General features: G+C 43.0%; 1 protein-coding gene across 3 annotated transcripts in view; it reads left to right on the top strand.

Moving 5' to 3' along the window:
* The window catches only part of PCSK5 (proprotein convertase subtilisin/kexin type 5), a 462,318-nt gene that overhangs the window by 389,260 nt on the left and 49,091 nt on the right, over positions 1-23,967 (top strand). For 2 of the 3 annotated variants that reach the window (XM_037998500.2, XM_007969533.3), the window contains 5 exons: positions 10,115-10,157; positions 13,179-13,315; positions 14,579-14,779; positions 19,797-19,877; positions 23,820-23,903. In XM_037998500.2, the coding sequence (XP_037854428.2) occupies positions 10,115-10,157; positions 13,179-13,315; positions 14,579-14,779; positions 19,797-19,877; positions 23,820-23,903 (546 nt within the window). The remainder of the gene's footprint in view (positions 1-10,114; positions 10,158-13,178; positions 13,316-14,578; positions 14,780-19,796; positions 19,878-23,819; positions 23,904-23,967) is intronic. The other variant, XM_007969534.3, reaches the window with a different exon arrangement.

Here is a 23,967-nt window from a genome sequence, read left to right as displayed (position 1 = left end):
GTAATTTTTATATTTTTAGTAGAGATGGGGTTTCAACATGTTGGCCAGGCTGGTCTCAAACTCCTGACCTCAAGTGATCCACCTGCCTCGGCCTCCTAAAGTGCTGGGATTACAGGTGTTAGCCACTGTGCCTGGCTGATACAATCCTAATTAAGTGGGAAGAGAGAAGAAAAAGAATCATAACTTGGCTTCTTTCAGCCTGAAAAAATATTTCTGTGGTACACTAGATTAGAGGTTTCTCCTTTCTATCGTTCATCACACTGTAGTTTCTGTCTAATTAGCTTTGTTAATTACTGTCCCTTTGCCAGGTTGCAAATTCCTTGAGGTAGGGACTGCCTTTCTCATCTGCATATACTCCTTATAGTATCCAAAGCCATGGATGGACCGTAGTGTGGGATCAACTAAGTGTTTATTACTTCTAAGTCCACTTCACGGCTGGGTGCTCCTCTTCTCCCATCCACCCAGGTGCTTGGGCAAGGCCAGGGAGTAATCCCATTCCCTCACCCCACACATCTTATCATTTAATATTCTCAATGTTATTTCTTTACTTTCTCTCAAATCTGAGTTTTCCTGTTACTGTACCCACAGTCTTAGTTTATCCCTAATCATTTCTCCTCTAGTATATTCCTTAAAAAAAAAAAAAAAGTTTCTTGAGTATGTTACATAGAATTTAGTTGAGCAAGATTTAATGGACGTATCTGTTTCTGCAGTTAAATAAGCCATTACCACACAGTAGACACAGTCATCATTTTAAGTAAGTCAGATCACATAGGTCATTTTTACTGAAACTTCTCATGCCTCCCCATTACTCTTAGATTAGAATGTAAACCTCTTATCCTGGCCTATGAGATCCTATGTGATCTTGTTCTGCCTACGACCCTGGCATCACCTCCTGACTCTTTTCCTTTCTCTCCATGTCTTCCAGCCCCACTGGCCTTCTTGATGTTCCTTGAAGGGGACAAGCTTTCCCTGGCCTCTGTCTGGAACACCTGCCCTCAGAACCTCCCATGCTAGCTCTTTGTTATCATTCGAATCTCTACTTAAATGTCAATTCTTGAAAGACACCGCCTCACTAGCCCATCTAAATTAGGGCCTCTCCTCTCCACCCCAGTCTCATCACTCTCTAACCCTTTATCTGAATGTATGTGCTTACTTATGTGTTTTCTTCACCCAATGCATATTTCTGGAGCATCCGCTGTATACCAGCAATTCTTGGTACTGGAGATATAGGAAAACAAAACAGAACAACCTGTCTTCATGAAACTTGCGTTTTAGTGTTTGCTTCATGCATTTATTGAACAACAATTTATGCTTTGTTTTCATTCTAATAATTATCTAGGCTGGGTGCAGTGGCTCACGCTTGTAATCTCAGCATTTTGGGAGGTCAAGGTGGGTGGATCACCTGAGCTCAGGAGTTCGAGACCAACCTGGCCAACATGGTGAAACTCTGTCTCTACGAAAAATACAAAAAAATTAGTGGGTGTGATGGCGCACACCTGTAGTCCCAGCTACTCAGGAGTCTAAGGCAGGAGAATCGCTTGAATCTGGGAGCCAGAGGCTGCAGTGAGGTCATGTCACTGTACTCCAGCCTGGGCGACAGAGTGAGGGCTCCGTCTCAAAATAACTAATAATAATAATCTAATTTTTTCTTTTTATTATGTCTTCCCCCAAAAGAATGAAGGCTTCAGAATAAATGAATATGCGAATGAATGTACAGCATCAGTGAGCCATCCCGATAGGAATTGCTGCATATTTTCATCCAGCACTTCTACCTGCTAGTCAGTCTACAGAAGCATGGAAATCCACAAACAGTTTGCCTATTATGATATTCCCTTGCTGGAATTAGAGAACTTGATTTTAAAGACTAGAGTCCAATAGAAGACTGAGCCCTCTTTAGCCAGCATTTGTAGACAATAATTTCGATTATTTATTCCAGTCTCTTCTACCACCATGTCCCTCCAGGGAGTTGTACCCCACTGTCAGCCACACCATTTGCACTACTGCCAGTTCAAACATTTATTCATTATCCCTGGGCACCGATGAGGACAACATGATTGAAAATCACTAGCAAACCCTCAACCAAATACTTTGTATCCCAGCACCATTGAACCTTCCAGAAAAATCAGCTTTGGCAAAACTGTCAGAGGATCCATTTTGTATTCGAGTGTTAATTACTTGAGGCAATTCTAAGTGCAAGACCTATTTGAATTATGTACTTTTTAGTGTTATTTGGAGCTTATAATTAGTTGCACTCTTTGGGAATATAAATGTTTTACCCAGTTCATTATCTTCGGGTAGACTGAAAAATGTCAGTGACTCTCCTGCAAATTTGCACAGCGTTGTTCAGTAAGTAAGTATATATTTACCCTGGGAGAATATGCATTATTGACAATTTACTTAATTATCTCTCAAAACAATTCAAGTATTGGCTGCTTCTAACGCTGTCTTCCTCCTCAAAGGGAGCAGTAGGACATCTCAGCAGGGCTGGACATTCTGCTGCTGTTTCAACAAGGCTGCGGGTGCTCCTCTAGGGACTTGTTTAAGAATGCTCAGCCCCAGTGAAAGCCACGAGTCTCGGGAAAGCCAAGAATAACCCCATCTCCTATTCATTGGCCTCCTTTGCAGAATTGTATCAGAAAAACAATTCGTTTTAAAAGTGAATCTTTTTCGAGGAGATTATACAAACATCTGCCACCGTTTTAGCCACACCCCGTGGAAGAACATCAGTCCTGTCCTGATGGTGTAGAATTAGGAAATGCCAGAAGACAAAATGGGAAGATGAGAAAATAGGACCAGGCAGGAAAGAAAGGAACAAAAAATAAAGAGCTTAGCCAAATGACAAGCTCCCTCAGGGGAGATCTGTGGGAGGATGTTGTTTTCAAACACATGACCCAAAAGATGTCTAGAATCAGGACCTGAGCTTTTTTTTTTCCTCTTAATAACATTTTTGTTTTAATCAATTCTGTAACACACATTTATTTTAAAAGCAAGGAAACATATATGTATATGTAAAACAAAGACTATTGTTAATATTTTAGCATTTTGCCTTCTGATTTTCGATAAAGCCATCTCTGTGTATCTATCTATCTATCTATCTATCTATCTATCTATCCATCCATCCATCCACACAGGTAGGTATCTACCTACCATATACATAGATATAGATTATCATCCTTTTTTATATAGCCTATTATGAAATGTTTCTGTGTCATTAAATGCACTTGAGAAACAAAATTTCAATGTCTGTCTATTAGCCTATCTTATATAAATGAACAGGCATATCTCGTTTTACTGCATTTCACTTTATTGTACATTGCACATATTGCATTTTTTACAAATTACACGTTTGTGGCAACCCTGCCACAAGCCCGTCTATACCACTTCTCCAACAGCACATCCTCACTTTGTATCTCTGTGTCACATTTTTGTCATTCTCACAATGTTTTGAACTTTTCATCATTATTGTATCTGTTATGGTGATCACAGGGATCAGTGATCAATTATAATTGTTTTGGGGCACCATGAACCCCACCATGTGAGATGGAACTTAATTGACAAATGTGTGTGTTGTACCTTTTCCACTGACTGGGCATTTTCCCATATCTCTTCCTCTCATCAGACCATCCCTGAGATATAACAATATTGAAATTAGGCCAGTTAATACTTTTACAGTGGCATCTACATGCTCAAATGAAAAGTTGCAAGTCTCTCATTTTAAATCAAAAGCTTAAAATTGAAACTTAGTGAGGTAGGCAAGTCAAAAACAAAGATGGGGCTGGGCACAAAGGGTCACGCCCGTAATCCCAGCAATTTGGGAGGCTGAGGTAGGAGGATCGCTTGAGCCCAGGAGTTAGAGACCAGCCTGGGCAACATGGTGAAACCCCGTCTCTACTGAAAATACAACAATTAGCCAGATGTGGTAGTCTGTAGTCCCAGCTACGTGGTGAGCTGAGGTGGGAGGATTGCTTGATCCCAGCAGTACCAGGCTGCAGTAAGCCATGATCATACCATTGCATTCCAGCCTGAGTGACAGAGCCAGACTGTCTCAAAAAAACAATAACCAAACAAAAAGATAGGCTGAAATGTAGGTCTCTTGAACCAAACAGTGAAGTTGTGAATGCAAAGCAAAAGTTTTTGAAGGAAATTAAAAGTGCTACTCTAGTGAGTACACAAATGATAAAAAAGAGAAACAGCCTTAGTGCTGATATGGAGAAAGTTTTTGTGGTCTGGATAGAAAATCAAACCAGCCACAACATTTCCTTAAGCCAAAGCCTAAACCAGAGCAAGGACCTAACTCTCTTCAATTTTATGTAAGCTGAGAGAGGTAAGGAAGCTACAGAAGAACTGTTGGAAGTTACCAGAGGTTGGTTCATGAGGCTTAAGGAAAGAAGCTGTCTCCATAACATAAAAGTGCAAGGTGAAGCAGCAAGTAATGATGCAGAAGCTGCAGCAAACTGTTCAGCTAAGATCATTGATGGAGGTTGCTATACCAAACAATAGATTTCCAGTTTAGGTGGAACAGCCTTCCATTGGGAAAACATGCCATCTAGGACTTTCATAGCTAGAGAGGAGAAGTCAATGCCTGGCTTCAAAGTCTCAAAGGACAGGCTGACTCTTTTATTAGGGACCAATGCAGCTGGTGTCACTTAAAGTCAATGTTCACTTATCATTCTGAAAATCCTAGGCCCTTAAGAATTATGCCAAATCTATTCTGCCTGTGGTCCATAAATGAAACGTGGCTGGGGGCAGCACATCTGTTTGCAGAATGATTACTGAATATTTTAAGCCCATGGTGGAGACCTACTGCTCAGACAAAAAGATTTTTCAAACTATTACTGCTCATTGACAATGTACCTGGTCACCTAAGAGTTCCGATGGAGATGTGCAAGGAGATTAGTATTGTTTTCATACCTGCTAACAGGACATTCATTCTGCAGCCCATGGATTGAAGAGTAATTTCAAATTTCAAATCTTATTATTATTATTTTGAAACAGGGTCTCGCTCTGTCACCCAGGCTGGAGTACAGTGGCACGCTCTTGGCTCACTGCAACCTCCGCCTTCTGGGCTCAGCAATTTCCCAACCTCAGCCTCCTGGGTTTCTAGAACTACAGGTGTATGTCACCACACCAGGCTAATTTTCATATTTTTTATAGAGAGGGGGTTTTGCCATGTCACCCAGGCTGGTCTTGAACTCCTGAGCTCCAGTAATCCAATCACCTCAGCCTCCTAAAGTGCTGGGATTACAGGCATGTGCCATTGTGCCTGGCCTAAGTCTTATTGAGAAAGACATTGTGTATGGCAATAGCTGCCATAGTGATTCCTCTGATGTATCTGGGCAATGTAAATTGAAACCTCCTGAAAAGGATTCACCATTCTTTTCTTTCTTTCCCCACCTCCCCCCAACTCTGTTGCCCAGGCTGGAGTACACCATTCTTTTTCTTTTCTTTTCTTTTTTCTTTTCTTTTCTCTCTGTTGACCAGGCTGGAGCACAGTGTTGTGATCATAGCTCACTGCAGCCTCAAACCCCTGGGCTCAAGTGATCCTCCCGCCTCATCCTTCTAATTAGCTAGGACTACAGGTGTGTGCCACTGTGCCTGATCAATTTTTTATTTTATTTTATTTTATTTTATTTATTTATTTATTTATTTATTTATTTGAGACAGGATTATCCCTCTCTCCACATTCTGCATGTAGTACTCTTCTCTGATATCTGACTTTGGCGTATCATCTTTTAAAGACAACTCAGCATCACAAACCTGGGTGGGCAGGCCATGCTCCAGGTCTAAGGGGCAGGTCTGACAGACATACTTCAGTCTTCTGCAGATTCGACACACTTTATTTTTCTTGAAATACATGTGGGCCCCAGGGCACCAGCAAAACATTGTGAATGGCCTGGCACAGATTTCACATTTTTCTCATGCTTTTCTTTGGTCACTCAGATATACGGGTTTCCTCTAAGACATATCTGATATAGAATAGAGAAGTATGCATCTTCCCAGTGTTTCCTGTTTAAGGTGTTGAAACCAAGATAGGTCACCATCTTGAGGGGGTCTTGAGGTAGTGGTAGGTTTTAGGTGGGAGAGAGAACCACCATGATCCTGTCAAGCCCAGCTCTTCTTTGTTCCCCTGTTCTTGAGGCTCCGGGCCATTGCCCTTGACAGTATATGATTCTCCTTTCTTGACTCAATGTGAAACTCGCTTCTCAGGAATCCCCATTCTTGGAGAAAACTCTGGATTTCCTCGTCTCTCCAAGGACTGGGCTGTAATACCAGGGCTTTGGTAGCCTGAGGCAGGAGGATTGCTTGAGGTCAGGAGTTCAAAACCACCTGGGCAACACAGTGAGACCCCATCTTAAATTCCATGCTTTTCTGCTAGAATACTGAGACACATAACCTGGAAGCTGGAAGTCCAGTTTCTTCACAAGTATCTTTATCCAGTGACAAAATAACTTCCCTGTAATCGCAGCACTTTGGGAAGCCAAAGCAGAAGGATCACTTGGGATCAGGAGTTTGATACCAGCCTGGATACCGTAGGGAGACCTGGTCTCTTTGGACAGCCAGCATGGCCAGGGCGGCCAGTCTCACCCTGTAATTGTGACATTGCATCTTCATGAGATGCCAGCTTGCTGACTTGGGCCGACATTTTCTTTCTCACAGAGCAGCAGGAGGCCAGGACCCTCTCACAGTCTGCATGAGGTTGCCATGGTTATGCTCACCCTCCACTTGTATGTATCCTGAATTATGGGACACCAAGTTCATGTAAACCATAAAAATAAATTCTTCTCTAGATGTTCAAGTTTAAAATATCTCCTTCCCAATACATCTTATAGGTATGATGTGCACAGCTCCCACTGTGGCCCTCATCCATCCAAATTCAATGGAGAAGGTGATTGGTGTTACTGAGAACAAAATAAAATGGCATAGAATGTAAATTGGCTGCTGAAGGTGATGTTGAAGCAGGAGGCAATTTCTCCATGGGACAGTGAGTTCATGATGAGTGACAGTACGGATGATCCCACTGTGTCACAGTGGGAAGGTGACACAGGGCATCATGAAGAGCTCTCAAGATAGAGTGGACATTGTAGTCCTGCCCAACCCACCCCATACAAATGAAACAATAAAAATGAGTTTTCTCGAGACAGAAAGACGGCATCCCCGTCCTGATGAGGCATCTGCTCACATGCTGTCCTTAGGAGGGACATGAGCAGCTGGAAGCCAGCCACTGTTTCTGAAGGCTTTTTTCCAAATGTGTGAGGCTCTTTCTGAATTCTGACTGAACTTGCCCTATCTCTCCCTAAAATATGCTCTCTCAGCTCAAAAGTTTGACAAGATCAAATCACCCGAGCTATTTAAACATCCTTCTTTGGATAACACCTTCCAAGACAGCTAACAATTGTAGCTTGTTTAGACTCCCTTTCCATTCCCCTTACCACACACACACACACACTAGAAACCAGGAAAATTCATCTTTCTCCTTAAGCCACCCCTCCTCACCATCTAAATGCCAAGCTGACTTAGAGTCAACTTCTAGATTTGGGATTGTTACCTTCTTCCTTAATCTCATAACAGCAGCCTCTCAGTGGTCAAGCTAAATCCATTTAGTTTATGTCTGACTTGTGGATCTTCTGGGGTGGAAAACATTTTTTAAATAATTCTCATTCTTTAGAACAACTGGTAATAATGAGAAAAACTAATGGACATTCATAAACTGTTATAAGACACAGTTCCTGTTCTATGCATTATTCATTTATGCAAACAGTTGTAAAGGTACCAAATTCACCGTGCAACTGGGCTGGAAAAGTCCCTGAACTCAAGATTGCATTGGTATGCACATTTCTGAGGCTTAGTTCTGTTTAACATTTTCATCAGTGACCTGCTTAAAGGAGCAGAGAGCAAGCTCATTAAGTTCCTAGATGGGAGGGATGACCAGAACATTAAAGAACAGGATTAGAATTTCCCCAGCCCTTGCCAAATTAGCAAAACTGTTAGAGTCAAATATGTTCATCAGGGAGGCAGAGTAAGGTAAGCTGCCCAAATGCAAGCTAGTGGTAGGAAGTTATTTAGAAACTGAAAAGAATATGGATGCAAAAATAGACTCGTAATGGAAAATGAACTAGTACAGGGGAACCACTGTTGTTGGGGCCTCTGCATGCACTTACAACGGGTTCAGATCCCCAGTTTATGAATGGGCTTCTCCAACATTTCTAAGAATGCCAGGGAGTTTTTCTTCCTCATGGTCACCTCTAGCTTTAGTTCCTGGTTCCACCTAATTAGCCTGGTTTTTGGTTCATTTCACTGTCCTGTCTTAGTCACCGTATTACAAACCATGCTGACCCAGACATTAAAAACCATTTCCCACCCATGAGCAGATAACAGCTTCCTGCAGAAGGGCCCTTCTATCTCTTTGGCTGTCTTGGCTCTTGTTCAACTCTTCCAATTAAACTTCTACCCCAAGGAGCTTAACAAGGTAGTTTCCCAAATATAGACGGTTCTTTTGCTAAGAGGAACTCTGAAACCAGCTGTTAAGACAACTACAGCACCTGTGTCCCCTAGCAGAGATGAGCATGACCAAGTCACGAGCTGACAGTGCTATAGTCAGGGGATGGCAAATTCTGTGAAGTGGCAGGGAGTAAATATCTTTGGTCTCTTGCAATTACTCAACTCTGGTTATATAGAATGAAAGCATTCTTAAACAATACAAATAAATAGATGGCAAGGTCAAGGTCCTGGAGTGGGCCACAATTGCCAACTCTTGCTAGGCTCAACTTCGGAAACTGTGACTTTCCAGAAGTCTTAACAACCAACTTGTCCAACCAGCTCATTTTATACCAGCAGAAACCAGGACCCAGAAAGTAGAGTGACATTTGTGCATGTTCACAACACAATTAAGCCTGAGTTGAAACTTCAAACAGGAAGCTCAATTTCCAGGCCAGCGCTCTTTCCACTGCACCATCATCAAGCTATTTCCAGAAGTTTCTGCAGATCCCTGCTTTAATTAGCAGAGCCTTTGCTAGAAATTTTCCCACTTAACATTTGGTGCAATGCATTAGTTGTGTTATGTGTAGTACACAGTAATATCATTTGGTAGCCTCCCTAGGACCTAAGATGAATGTGTGACTAAAGATTTGGATGAGGTTGTGTCTACCTCTTAAGGGCAGTCGGAGAAAACCAGAAGAGGGCAGAACAGATTAGAAAGGAATGCTATGCACAAAGTTCAAATGATATAGTTTTATTTTGTTAATTAAAGGTGACATAAAATTTTCACATACCAAGAGGAACATTTTAAAGAGGAGCAGTTGCCTTTCATCTCCTATTAAAATAAAAAGAGCAAGACTGGAGGGTAGGTTAGATCACAGAAAAAACCTGTCAGTGATAGCTCTATTACGTGCAAGAACTGCAGGCCAGAGGAAGTCATAGAATTCTCTTTATAGCCAGATCTGAGAGTTGCATCTCTTGGGAAGTGTTAGGAGGGAGAGAAATAGACTGAGATGATGACTCTGAAAATCCTTTCTCTCTTTAAGTCCCCTGAAAGCTGCAGGAGAGAACCCTTCTGTGAGCCAGAAGGGACGCATTGAATCATTACTCTTAACGAGACCAGGACAATTTTTTTAAGAAGGTTGTGAAGTGGATACTTGGGAAAAATAATTGTGTAGATTTCAAAGGAGTGCCCCAAATGATGCTCACTTCCATTGGCAAGATTCTGGGGTAACTGATGGAAAACCCTCTATTCAGGGTCAGAAGCTTGTAGCCCTTTCCAAATATTTGTGTGTGGACTTGCTTGATCCCCCTATCTCTTAGAGGCCAGTAGGTTCTTAATGTGGATGGTCATTGATCTTTAATTTGAAGACCCAGTAGCTTGAGCCTATTCCTCCTTGAAAGTAGGGCCAAGTGTTTATGAGAACTCTTATTACCTTTGATAAAGATAAATCCTAGTGTACATCTTGTTACTAATTAAAAATGGTGCAATCTGTTCACATATTATTTCTGGACAGTACATTTCATGAAACTATCCCACAGGATTGTTTATCTCAAGCCACAACTTTTCCAGAGCCTATTTTTCCAAATGACAAATTCCTCATAATTATTGTTTTTTATTATTTTAATTTTTTTCCAGATGATCCAGGAACGTGCACATCTTGCGCTATGGGGTATTACAGGTAAGTCTGGCCTTCCTTTTCATGGCACTAACTTTTCTGCAGTTTAAGCATTACTGACTTAATCCTCAATCCAGTGATTAAAGCAAAGTGGCCCTGTAGCCCAAAGCAACTCTGTCCTGTCAGGCTATTAATGAGCAATTCTTGGATTTAGCAATAAGAGCCCAGCTGTTTCCTTGCCTCGAAAGGAGGCCATCTCTTTCTTGATCCTGGAAGTCATCCAGCCTGACACTGGTGTCTAGGAATCCTGCCATGGGTTACCAAGATTCAGATCTTGCTGTTCATGGACAGACCTTAATAATATACCTGGTCCCAAGTAAGCTGTTTGCAAACGTCTGCATGGATACCTTGTCCTTAACCAGAGCGAAGGTGCCAGGGCGAAGCCAGGTGCTATATTAGCTCAATCATCCCCTAGGTAACGAGAGACACAGACCACTAGGTTAAATGAAACAGAGGTAACCATCACTGCCAACACACTCTAATAATAATCCACAAAATCAAAAATGGCATGTTAAAATATCACCTCCTCTTCCTAGTCTAGCCTCCCTTCCAGCACACTGTTGACTGTCCTAGAAGGAAAACTAAAGAGAAAGGAGCTGCAAAGGAAAGGAGGGCCCTGGGTAATGCACGGGCTACATAATCCCTCCCTGTCCTCCTAAGAACTCAGAAGTTTTGTGATATACAAACTCCCACAACTATTTCATCTCTCCATCATTTTATCAAGATTGTCAGAGACACAAGGAGGATGTTAATCTCCTGAAGAGAAAACTGAAGCTCAGAGAGGGACAAGGTTTTACTCAGGTTGCACACAGCTAGTGACAGGTCTGCATTTGGAACATTTGGACTTTGGCGGGTCACCTCCTCTTGTCACCACATTGCCTTTTCCCTCCATCCATGGAATCGGACAAAGCAATATGGTGACAAGAGGAGGTGACCCACCTGTCCAAAGACAAATACTCTTGAAATGTAGTAATAGGTAGGAAGAAGTGAAAGGAGTGAGGAGGATGGGAAAGAAAAGGAAGACCAACAAGCTAAAACATACTAAAAATGATCAGTTAACCTTATCAGTTCTTAGCCTTCTGGTTTTAATCTAACTTTTCCAGAATAGCCTGCCATTCTGTACATTGACTATGTCTCACATCACTGCACTCTTGACCCACTTTGTTTTTTTGTTGTTGTTTGTTTTTTTTGTTTTTTGGTTTGTTTTTTAGACAGAGTCTCACTCTGTGGCCCAGGCTGGAGTGCAGTGGCACGATCTCAGCTCACTGCAACCTCTGCCTCCCAAGTTCAAGCAATTCTTGTGCCTCAGCCTCCCTAGTAGCTGGGATTACAGGCGCCCGCCACCACGCCCAGCTAGTTTTTGTATTTTTAGTAGAGACAGCATTTCGCCATGTTGGCCAGGCTCTGTTAAACTTTGTTAAACACCCTCTGTTAAACTTTGGAGCCAAACCTGGCCGCCTCTCCAGCTCACCACTAACTCGCTAATGAGCATGTTTCATAAAACCCTCTGAAAAACAAATACCCTGAAAGAACATGCTCCAATATCACCAAGGGTACAATATGAGATATTTATTTCAAGAAACAAACATATCTAATCTTTGAAAACATTTAGCAATTTTGAATACGGCTAGTGAAATGCTATACAACAGAGGTTGTTGCCAGGCATGTTGGCTCACGTCTGTAATCCCAACACTTTGGGAGGCCGAGGTGGGTGGATCACCTGGGGCCAGGAGTTTGGGACCAGCCTAGCCAACATGGGGAAACCCCATCTCTACTAAAAATACAAAAATTAGCTGAGTATGGTGGTGCGCATGTGTAATCCCAGCTACTCAGGAGGCCGAGGCAGGAGAATCGCTTGAACCCAGGAGGTGGAGGAGGTTGCAGTGAGCCAAGATCACACCACTGCACTCCAGCTACAGTGACAGAGAGACTTAGTCTCAAAAAAAAAAAAAAAAAAAAAGAGGTTGTTACAGAAGATATGCAAAGGTTTCCCCTGATATCATGCTGATGCTTTGAAATTCATCAAAGGCAGGGGTCGATTTCAGTCCACTCCCCCTTCAGGTAAGCCTGCAATTCAGTGGAGTCTGAATTACAACATTTTTACTGTATCATGAGAATAACAGATAACATACATAAAAATATTTATAAATAAAAGCTAAGCTGCTTCGCTACTATTGTTAATAATCTGGTTACAGACATTTTAGTAAGCTGCTTGGGCTTGACACCAAGCTATTTCAGGCCTCGGTGCCAGTTGCTATGTGACAAATCACACAAGCAACCTTTTCACACAGACTTTGGTTAAAATCCCAGTCCCACCATTAGCTAGCTGTGTGATTTTAAGCGCTTAACCTAGAGCTCCAGTTCCCTTATCTAGAAATTAAAGATACATGATATCAACTACACGAGATTTGTGGAGTTTTAGATGAGCTAATACTTGACACATAATCAGTACTCTAGAAATAAGTGTCAGTACCCCCTTCCTTCTCCCCAACCTTCTCCCAGCTGCCCTGATAAAGAGTCCTTGGAGGTCCAGAAGGAGGTGGTTAGTGACTTGGGTTGACGGGGGCACAACAGACCAAACCTGAAATTCAATTACTCACTCCTGCTGAAAATGCTGGATGGGCTGGGCGTGGTGGCTCACGCCTGTAATTCCAACACTTTGGGAGGCAGAGCTGGGCAGATCACTTGAAGTCAGGAGTTTGAGACCAGACTGGCCAACATGGCAAAACCCCCTCTCTAGAAAAAAAATACAAAAATTAACCAGGCATGGTGGTGTGCACCTGTAATCCCAGCTACTCGGGAGGCTGAGGCAAGAGAATCACTTAAACCCGGGAGACCAAGGTTGCAGGGAGCCGAGATCAACCACTGCACTCCAACCTGGGCAACAAGAGCAAAACTCCATCTCAAACAAAACAAAACAAAACAAAAATCTCTGCATAGATATATATAAGCAGATTAAATTATGGTGGTGAAGAGTAATACATTAACATATGTCATGAAAGAAATGATGTCTTCTTCCTCTAGGTTTGATCAGCATTGTTATAAAACCTGTCCTGAGAAGACCTACAGTGAGGAACTGGAATGCAAGGCATGTGACAGTAATTGTGGCAGCTGTGACCAGAATGGGTGTTACTGGTGTGAAGAGGGCTTCTTTCTCTTGGGTAAGTTAGAAAATGGTACCATCCAAGGTGAGAACCAGGCACTGGAGCTCCATCCAGTTGGGGCCACAGGAGCACACATGTGATTGGTTTCAGAGTCTGTGTGTGCGGGCACCTCTGGCCCAAGGAGAAATTTTAATTTGGTTTAGAAATAAACATTAGCTGAACCACTTCCTTCTGCTTTTATTACTGAAGCATGGGTCCTGTTCCACTAATTAATTTCACATATCTCCAAGCTGATGGAAACAAGGCTGAATTGGATGGAGATAGAGAGTGGGTAGCTGAAGATAAATGTTTTGGCATTGAAGTCACCTGGCATATTGAGAGCTCTGACCCTTGTCTTGAGACTTAATCCATCTCATATATCCCTGTGCACTGTAAGAATTTAACAAGATCCCTTGCCTTAGGTTTTGGTCACTGACTAATGGAAATGGATAGTTAGGAAAGAAATACAGTGTGAATCTTGCAGCTGAAGAGATAATAGCCCAATGCACTTGAGTGTTTGGGGGAGAAAGAATGAGAAAGACAGCCCACAATGTTCTTCAGTGTTTCTCTACACAGAGATTTATTTTATTTGTAGTTTTTCAAGGCCTCAAGGATTCTGTATTCAATGCTCTTAACCCTTTAATGGCCAATGTAAATTTCCAGTTGAAAGAGGACTTAGGTAAAGTGTTGGGTTTTTTTTTTTTTTTTTTTAGATGGAGTCTCGCTCTTGTCACCCAGGTTGGAGTGCAGTGGTGCAATCTCAGGTCACTGCACCCTCTGTTGGCCAGGCTGGTCTCGAACACCTGACCTCAGGTGATCTGCCAACCTCAAACTCCCAAAGTGCTGGGATTATAAGCATGGGCCACCTTGCCCAGTCTGGATTTATTAAAACACATTTCTTGGTTGAAATAAGCTCAAGCCATCTTGGTTTCTTTAAAAACAAATGAAAAGCCTGGACAGAGTGGCCTGGCCAACATGGTGAAACCCCATCTCTACTGAAAATGTATAAATTAGCCATGTGTGGTGACACACACCCGTAGTCCTGGCTACTCAGGAGGCTGAGGCAGGAGAATGGCTTGAATAGGGGAGGTGGAGGATGCAGTGAGCCAAGATCGTGCCACTGCGCTCTAGCCTGGGCAACAGAGAGATACTCCATCTCAAAAATAACAATAAAAACAAATGCAAAGAAACATGTCCCTAAAATTTCCTCCAGCCTCTTTAGAACTTGGCCTTGCAGAGATTACCAAAGCCTTCATGTTTTCTCTCTGTGTTCTCACATAGGTGGCAGTTGTGTGAAGAAATGTGGCCCTGGATTCTATGGTGACCAAGAAATGGGAGATTGTGAGCCCTGCCACCAAGAGTGCGAAACCTGCACAGGCCCTGGTCATGACGAGTGCAGCAGCTGCTGGGAAGGACTGCAGCCGCTGCGTGGGGTGTGCGTGCGTGTCACCCAGACCCAGGAGGAGGGCAAATTCTGGAATGGTATGTGCCTCCTAAAAAGAGATCTCAGGGGTCTAGCTGCCTACTCTGCTTCCTTCCTTCTATAACTCTGGTTTTTTGAACTATCCAGGAGAGAAAGGCTGTGCAGAAAAACAAGAGTTTGGAGTGAGAATCAACTTGGGGTCATTCCTGAGTCTCTCTGATGCTTGTAGCAGGAGTAGGTAGGAAGCTGACGTTGGTGTTCAGCCAGCAGAGAGAGCCCAAAGGGCAATTTATGATTGGTCCACTCGCTTGAGTTTCTACCTGGGTGAAGCAGACCCAGAAGCAACTGAAGAGAGTCACGGAGGGAAATGACCCCGGGATCATTTTTCTCCGAAATTTCGGAGTCACTTCCATCACAGGCAGGTCCTATGTCCTTATTACATGTCCTTTTTATAGTAAAGGAAAATTTTACCTGTAGGGTAGGCTTTTCCAATTAGACAAGGAAGGACTGCTCGAACATATTAGAATTTATGCTAAAAACAGATGGTCTCTATGGCTGCGTTATTAGAGCTCACCAGGATTCAAGCTTGCCTTTAAAAGTTACTCTTCCCAGTTGCAGACAGGGAAAGCATGAAGCTTCTTGAGGAGGGAGGAGAGGAGACAGGTGTGGGAGCTTGGAATCCAACAGCAAAGCCCTGCAGGTGCACATTCCTCCCTGCGTCTTTACAACACGCCTCCTCACACCTGAGCCTCAGTTACAGGCTTCCTTGCAAGGTAATCACAAACTTTCAGTGACCCCTCCACGTCCGAGGTTGTTACAAAACAAAATCCTCTTCCTGCTGGAAAAATCTGACTCCTGTTCTATGCAGAGACAGTCGCAAAAACAGGAGCTGCTCTTCATTTGATTTCAAGGCAAGAATTGGTTTAAAGGGTCAATTTGGTGCAAAGGCAATGGCAGCCAGAGAGACGGCTGTACAGGAGGAGTGTGCTATGGGCTCGAGGGAGTGACAGGTCTGTGGTTTATGCTGGGCTGGAGAGGAGGCATGTCCATGGCTGCTGTCTACTACAGCAGTTTTACACATGTGACTTCAAGGAAGAGCAGCTCAGAGACCGTGAAAAACCCGGCAGCCAAAGGCCACAGAGAACGTGGGCCCTATTTCAGAGACATAGCTGAGAAGATGATTCAATCCAGATTGGGATATCTTCTGTGAGTTATAGCTGAAGCAAAATGCTGAAAATGAGTTTGTCTGGCATTCAGGCATTTAAGAGGCAGCGCACGCCAAAAGGAAAATGGTCTGGTGCTGTGTTTCTCGCTGAACATCTGTATTTTATCTGGCGTCCAGATGATGACACGGTCCAGGGAGCCAAGAGTTAGAGCAGGCTTGATTCCCCGAATGACTCCACGTCCCTTCAACTGGACTACGCATTTTGCAAGCAGAAACCAGGCTTCAGTGGTTCCCTTTTGTCGAAGCACCACACCCACCCCTCCGCATTTTCTACTATTGCAATGTAATGTTTCTGAAGAGAGGGAGGAATTAGTGTATTTGGGGATTTTTTCACTAACAGGGGATTGGGGACAGAGATGGGAGTGTTTCTCATGGCTGGACAAAAACAATCAAATCAACGACAGAGCTGTACTTTCTCATTCCTATGAAATAAGACATGCAGACCATTAATGCAGAGAAATAGCCATTTATTCACTAAGCACGGTAAAGCCATAGCTCAGCTTCCCCCAGCATAGTGTAAGCACTGAAATGGAGAGTAAATGGGAAACGCATTCCATAAAGTCCTGGGAGTATTTGAGCCAATGCCTACAACCTTCTCCTGACTTCTTTTTCTTAAAAAACAGGATCGAGAGTGTAATAGGAGAGTAGAGGGTTCCAGAGAGCAAACACTAATTAGCCACACCTTTAAGATGATGGAAAGCAGACTGCAGTCATCCTGGGTCAAATCAGAGGAAACCCAGGCAAAGTACAGAGTGTTTTTGAGAGGATATAGCTGTCTAGGTATTACTAGAACGTTTTTCTGTTCTGTTTTGGGTTTTGTTTTATCTTGTTTTTCAAACACAGATTCAGATTCAGGTAGGAGAGGTAAGATGACGTACACTTCAATCCATTCCTTCACCCATGCTGCTCCCCAGTGGAAACAGTAAGATCCTGTTTGCATCTGAAGACTACAACCCAGAAGCATCTATCAGCATAGGCTGCGAAAACACCCTTGAAATAAAAGCCCCGCTAGAGTTCCCTGAACTCCTCTTTTAATAAGGTGGCTAATCAGGATGAGAATGACTAACTATAGTGAGAGAGCCATCATTCTTTGCCAACTACCGGCAAAGTGGGAATACCTCCCACCTAGTCCAAGGATGCAGATTCCTCCACCTATCAGACAGTGCCTGACAAATCCTCCAGCCAAGACTAAGTCGTCAAAGATGGCGCTCGACTCTCTGTTTTTTCAGCCACCAAAAGTCACTGCACAAATGTATAGATCATCCCCAGACCCTCTGTCTGGGGATGTATATTGTGACAATTATTTAGTGTCCCTAAATGGCAGGAATAAAACCAATATTCAAGGCCAGACATGGTGGCTCACGACTATAATCCCAGCACTTTGGGAGGCCGAGGCAGGCAGATCTCTTGAGGTCAGGAATTCAAGACCAACCTGGCCAACATGGCAAAACCCCATCTCTACTAAAAATGCAAAAAAAATTAGCCGGGCACGGTGGTGGGTGCCTGTAATCCCAGCTACTCGGGAGGCTGAGGTGCGAGAATCACTTGAACCTGGGAGTGATTCTCAGGTTGCAGTGAGCTGAGATTGTGCCAGGGCACTCCAGCCTGGGCAACAGAGAGAGACTCTGTCAAAAAACAACAACAAAACAATATAATATTCAACAGGCTGCAAACGGCCTCAGCAGTGACTCAAGCATCACACAACCTTGGTGGAAAGGTTCAGGTATGGCAGACCACGGGCTTTGAAGGAAGATGATGGCTTCAGCTGGTTTCCTGAAGCCATTGTTGGGAATGGAAAGAGTTTCCTCTGTTACTGTTAAACCATTTGGATTTTCTTAAGTGGTTTCCCCTGGTAGTGCTGGAAAGTCCTAGGAGTAATTTCTGCACATTTCTCTTACCTCATATTTCCATCATTGATTAAATCCATGTTATAACAGGCTCTAATTACATATTCTGGTGATAGTCTAATCTACAGAACACAGACATGGTGAATTAGCTTTGTGTCTTTGACCACATCCTAACAATTTATCACTAGCCTGTCTCTTGATCTTAATTCTTATCCTTGGGGAAAGACTGGAATCCCAGAGTTAGTCACAAACACTGAAAGCCACACACATGTGGGGGAAAAAAAAAAAATCCACCTCAGTAGTGGGAAGATATGTTGCCTAATAGTCACTGAACTTTAGAAAACTTCAAAGATGCCACGGAAATCTGATTTTTAGAAGGACTTTGTAGATGTGTGCAGCTGCCTCACTTAGAAATGAGTGCACTATTTTTATTTATTTAACCTACCAGAACACAGAGTGCAAAAAAACACATGGCACTGGGTAAGTAATCAACTGTTTGGCCAGTAGGATGAAGGAAGCATCTGTATCAACTTGCACAGATCGTTACATACTCAGGAGTTCTCTAAGTGGATTGTGAAACCATTGACAGCTTGAAATTGGCTATGGTGGGAGTATTTACACCACAGAAATTGGAAACACTACAAATCAGGTTTTGGGTTTTTCACTTTCTAGAGGCCTGTCTTACCAGCACACCATTACTTTGGCTTCTATCAAATTACTTTAGAATTCAAATTTATTACTGAAAAATTCAAAAGCCTACGTCTACACCCTCTAGCAGATGCAGACTTTAGAGCGCAGCACACATTAATTCAAATCCTGGCTCTGTGATTTGCTAGCTGTGTAACCTTGAGTGAGTTACTCATCCTCTCTGAGCCTCAGTGTCCTTGTCTGTAAAGTGAAAACATGAAACTGCCTCACACAAAGTCATTTTAAGAATTAAATGAGAAAATGCATATAAAGCTCTCAGGACACATATGACACAATAAAGTCTAATCTACTCCCTAACTCTTTGACTCAGGCCAGTTTTAACACTTGAAACACTAGTTTGCTTTGAAAGCAGCATTCCCTGGGTCACGAAAGAAAGCAATTCTGGGGGCCATGCGTGGTGGCTCACGCCTGTAATCCCAGCACTTTGGGAGGCAAAGGTGGGCAGATCACTACATGCCAGGAGTTCAAGACCAACCTGGCCAACATGGTGAAACCCCATCTCTACCAAAAATACAAAAAATTAGCCAGGCATGGTGGTGCTCGCCTGTAGTCCCAGCTACTTGGGAGGCTGAGGCAGGAGAATCGCTTGAACCTGGGAGCCAGAGGTTGCAACAAGCTGAGATGGTGCCACCGCACTCTGGCCTGGGAAACAGAACAAGACTCCTCTTAAAAAAATAAAATAAAAAATAATAATAATAATGTTTACAAGGAATGTTAATGACAAGAGAAAATGCCTACGAGATTTATAGTGTTAAATACAGTGTTCAAGGTCAGTCTTTTTTTTTTTTTTTTTTTTTTTTTTGAGACGGAGTCTCGCTCTGTCGCCCAGGCTGGAGTGCAGTGGCCAGATCTCAGCTCACTGCAAGCTCCGCCTCCCGGGTTTACGCCATTCTCCTGCCTCAGCCTCCCGAGTAGCTGGGACTACAGGCGCCGCCACCTCGCCCGGCTAGTTTTTTGTATTTTTTAGTAGAGACGGGGTTTCACCGGGTTAGCCAGGATGGTCTCGATCTCCTGACCTCGTGATCCGCCCGCCTCGGCCTCCCAAAGTGCTGGGATTACAGGCTTGAGCCACCGCGCCCGGCCTCAAGGTCAGTCTTATGTATACGGAAGCTATAAATGATCACACATCTATACATAGATGTAATTATACTCACACACTCGATATGAAGATGAGACATCCAGGTACCACAGTATAGACAACAGACATTTCTGGGTGGTGGGATTATAGGTGAAGTTTATCTTCTTTATCCTTTTTGCATTAAAAAAACTAAACACTTTTTTTTTTTAATGAAAAAGAAGCTGTGCCCATTGCAAACCTATCTGTGGTGAAGAGCCTGCTGCAAGAGCGACGAAGGTGGAAAGTTCAAATCAAAAGAGGTAACAGGGAAATAGGGAGGCGACAGTCACAGCGGCAGAGACTGTCTCTGGAGACGGTCTCCGTGGAAAAATCACCCCAAGAAGCTGGGAGGCCAGATGCAAATGGGGTGCAGAGATGCAGAGGTCATTAGAAAAAGATGGAGAGAGGAGGGGGCCATAAACACAACCTATGAGCGGTCACTCAGAGGGAAGACTGTGAGAAGCTCAGCAGTGGAGATTTCTGTAACAGATAAGGACATGCGTGACATGCTAAATGCTCATGCCTGGCAGAGGCTATTAAGAAGAGCATCTGTCCTCACAGAACTTTAATAGGCTGAGGAAGCACCTCTGCCTTCCCAGTCCCTGCGGCATTGTTTGAAATCACAAAGACTGGAAAAAACTAAGTGGTTACCAGTAGGAGACGAGAGAAATAAAGTCAATGTATTCATACAATAGAATACGATGGAGCCACCAAAAGGAAGAGGTTCTTTCTGTACTGATAAAGAAAAATCTCCAAATATATTGTTTGTTTACAGGCAAGGTGATAAACCATGTGAATAGATACAGTTTGTACGAAAAAGGGTGGAGAAGGGATTAGGAGGGAGACATCACAGTACATGCCTTTTCTCCATTGTGTACCATGTGCAGATTATGTATTAAATAAAAAATAAGTAGAATAAATGAACCCCTTGCTTTATATAGTTTAGCTACAGTCATTTCTGAAGAATGGATACTGCACTTTCTGGATCAAAGGGGTTCTTTCTTTCTTTCTTTCTTTTTTTTTTTTTTTGTGGTCCTGTCCAGTCTAGAATTTCCGGAGTGGGAAAAAGAGAAACTATGATCACAGTTAAAATTTACTTATTGAGATTAAGTCCCTAATCTTTTATGACAAAGAACTCTTGCTGGGGAGGACTTTATCCCATGCCCAGGCCTAATTGCTAAGTTAACTGCTTGTACAGATCTCCCTCTGGTGGACATATGGAGACATTACAGAATTTTATTTTATTTTTATTTGTTATTATTTTTTAAGAGACAAGGTTTCCCTGTATTGTCCAGGCTGGTCTCAAACTCTTGGCTTCAAGCGATCCTCCCACCTTGGCCTCCAAAATTGCTGGGATTACAGACATAAGCCACCTTGCTTGGCTGACATTATAGAATTTTACACCAGGTGTATGCAGTAAAATACCAAATTGCCAGAATGTGAGATACATGTAATTATAAATATGTGCATATGTGTAGATATAGATATTAAAATGTATACAAATATGAGAAAATTAATGAAAACTCATGTCTTTATAAATATATTTTAGTATATACATGATAACATCAAAGGAAAATCAGCCTGAAGCCTGGATGTAGAACATTGAAGATTTGCAAGGTGTTCACTCTCTGATTAATATTGTTGTCTTATTACTCTTTGCACAACTGCTCTCAGCCATTCAGTGAACATCTGACTGATAGTAGCAACAGGATTGTTGCTCGCCTTTCGGCTGCCATCTCTTTGGGGCTGAGTGATATTGCAGGTTTAAAAGGCCTTCGGGGACAGAATCGGTTACTTTGAGAGGCATGAGGAACACATTTGTGACAATCCTGTGGCTCTGCACAGGGCTAAATTCAGCCCTTAACAGATGCTCCAGAGAGAGTACACCAGTCAGTCATCAGCTTTAATTAGTATATTGGAAAACCAGGGGGCTGGCTGCAGTGGCTCACACCTGTAATCCCAGCACTTTGGGAGACCAAGGCGGGTGGATCACCTGAGGTCAGGAGTTCGAGACCAGCCTGGGCAACATGGTGAAACCCCATCTCTACTAAAAATACAAAAATTAGCCAGGGTTGGTGGCAGGCGCCTGTAATCCCAGCTACTTGGGAGGCTGAGACCGGAGAATCGCTTGGACCTGGGAGGCAAAGGTTGCAGTGAGCCAAGATCGCGCCACTGTGCTCCAGCCTGGGCGATGAAGTGAGACTCTGTCTCAAACAATCAAAGAAAACCAGGGTAAATTTTTCTCTCCAAACTAGGAGAAAACCAACTACCCTGCATGGCAGCCTAATCATTTACATCTCCATCTCCATCTCCACCTGTATCTGCATCTATCCCCATATCTGTATCTATCCATCCTATCCATCTATGTACGTATCTTTCTACCATCTGTATTTGAATCTAGTTTCCTCTATGGCAAGGCTCATCAGCTTTGTATCCATGATATTGTAGAAGCCAAGCAGTGCCACTCAGGTATGAAACCAGAGGGAAAGAAGAGGGGAGTAAAACAAGCCTCAGAAATGGAGTGGAATGGTGACGGGAGAGAGACAACAGGAAGCAGGAGGAACTACCATTTACTGTGCCACTGTTAAGCACTTAACACACATTATCTCATTTAGTCTTCACAACAATCCTTTAAGGGCAGAATTATTTTCTCTCATTTTAGAGACAAGGAAAGCAGGACTCTGAGAGTTTAATTACTGTATCCATGGTTACCCTTCCCTTCGGCGGCACAGCTGGGATCTGAAGGCAGGTGTGACTAGAGAGCCATCTATACCCGGCTCTGACTCTTAGGATGAGAAGAAAGAAGATGAAAGGCAGGAGAGGAAGGAAAGGAGAAAGGGAAGGAGGAGGAAATGAAGGGAAATGGTGAGATGTCAACATTGGTTGAGGGTCAGGGTCATTGAAATCCCACATTCTGAGCTAGAACTTCGTTTTCTAATTTTTCCCTATGTAAGCCATGCTGATTTCTGAGCAATCCCTGAGCTCTAGTCAAGGTCTCAGTGTGTATTGATTGAGTGAAGTCTTGAAGCTATTCTGTCTTTTGAAACTGTCCCATGGAGTTGCTGAGGTGACCTCCTGGGAAAGCCTGCCCATCAAATGCTGTTGGAGGGAAATGGAGAAGGGAACACTTCCAGTGTTTCCCTGGTGAATGGTGTATTAACCTGGGATGGCCTACTTATAGCCCGACCAACCAGAAAGCTCGTGAGTAGGGGAAAATTTCGATGTTTAACAATGATTCGGGACAAATTTAAGATGAGATAAATTTAGGTTGCATAGCACAGTAGCTACTCTGAAGAAAACAGTGACCCAAACTTTGACCAATAATAAAATCTGATTTTCGAAGAACAAAAACAGAAAAAAGAAAAGAAGTTCCTCCACGAGAGGTACAATGAATTCTCAATTATCATCTTGGAGTGAAGAGAAATGGTCATCTGGCTGGGCACGGTGGCTCACGCCTGTAATCCCAACACTTTGGGAGGCTGAGGTGGGTGGATCACCTGAGGTCAGGAGTTCGAGTCTGGCCTGGTCAACATGGCAAAACCCTGTCTCTACTAAAAATACAAAAATTAGCCGGGCGTGGTGGTGCGCACCTGTAATCCCAGCTACTTGGCCGGAGAATCGCTTGAGCCCGGGAGGCGGAGATGGCAGTGAGCCAAGATCATACCACTACACTCCAGCCTGGGCTACAGAGCAAGGCTCTATCTCAAAAAAAAAAAAAAAAAAAAAAAAAAAAAGACAAGAAAAGAAAAGGTCATCCAACAATCTTGGCAATAGAAGTGATTACCTTTGACTCATAAACTCATTCACAAATGCATACACACAAACACAAACTCACAATCCCATTTTTAACACACAAAAGAAGTAATCATTTGTTAGTTCAGATATCCCCACAGTATTTGAGGCTATCTTATAAGATACCACATTCCTTTTGGTACCACACGTTCGTGTGGTATCTTTCTTGATAATCAATTGCCAATGAAGTCTTGATATTCAAATGCAAATGAAGGAGTAAGAGAAAAAAAAATAAATGAAGTCTACACAATGGCAATGAGCCAGTGCCAACAATCAGCTCATGTACAATCAAAAGGATTCCATTTGGGGCAGGAAAAGGGACTAGGTTACCCGTGAGATCTTTTTCAGCGCTGGAATCCTATGTGCCTATTCAAAGGAGAAGCCTGAACTGTTGTTTCTTTCTCATACAGATACTTTGAGACAATCCCAGCCTTGTCATTCTTCTTGTAAAACCTGCAATGGATCTGCAACTCTGTGCACTTCATGTCCCAAAGGTTAGTGTGTTGTGTGACAGGAGATGGCAGCAGTCAAGCCAAGTCATTGAAACTCATGTGTAGT

Source organism: Chlorocebus sabaeus, chromosome 12 (assembly GCF_047675955.1).
Source record: "Chlorocebus sabaeus isolate Y175 chromosome 12, mChlSab1.0.hap1, whole genome shotgun sequence".
NCBI classification, from domain to species: domain Eukaryota; kingdom Metazoa; phylum Chordata; class Mammalia; order Primates; family Cercopithecidae; genus Chlorocebus; species Chlorocebus sabaeus.
Note: the sequence above shows the minus strand (reverse complement) of the source record. Positions and strands in the feature narration are given on the sequence as shown.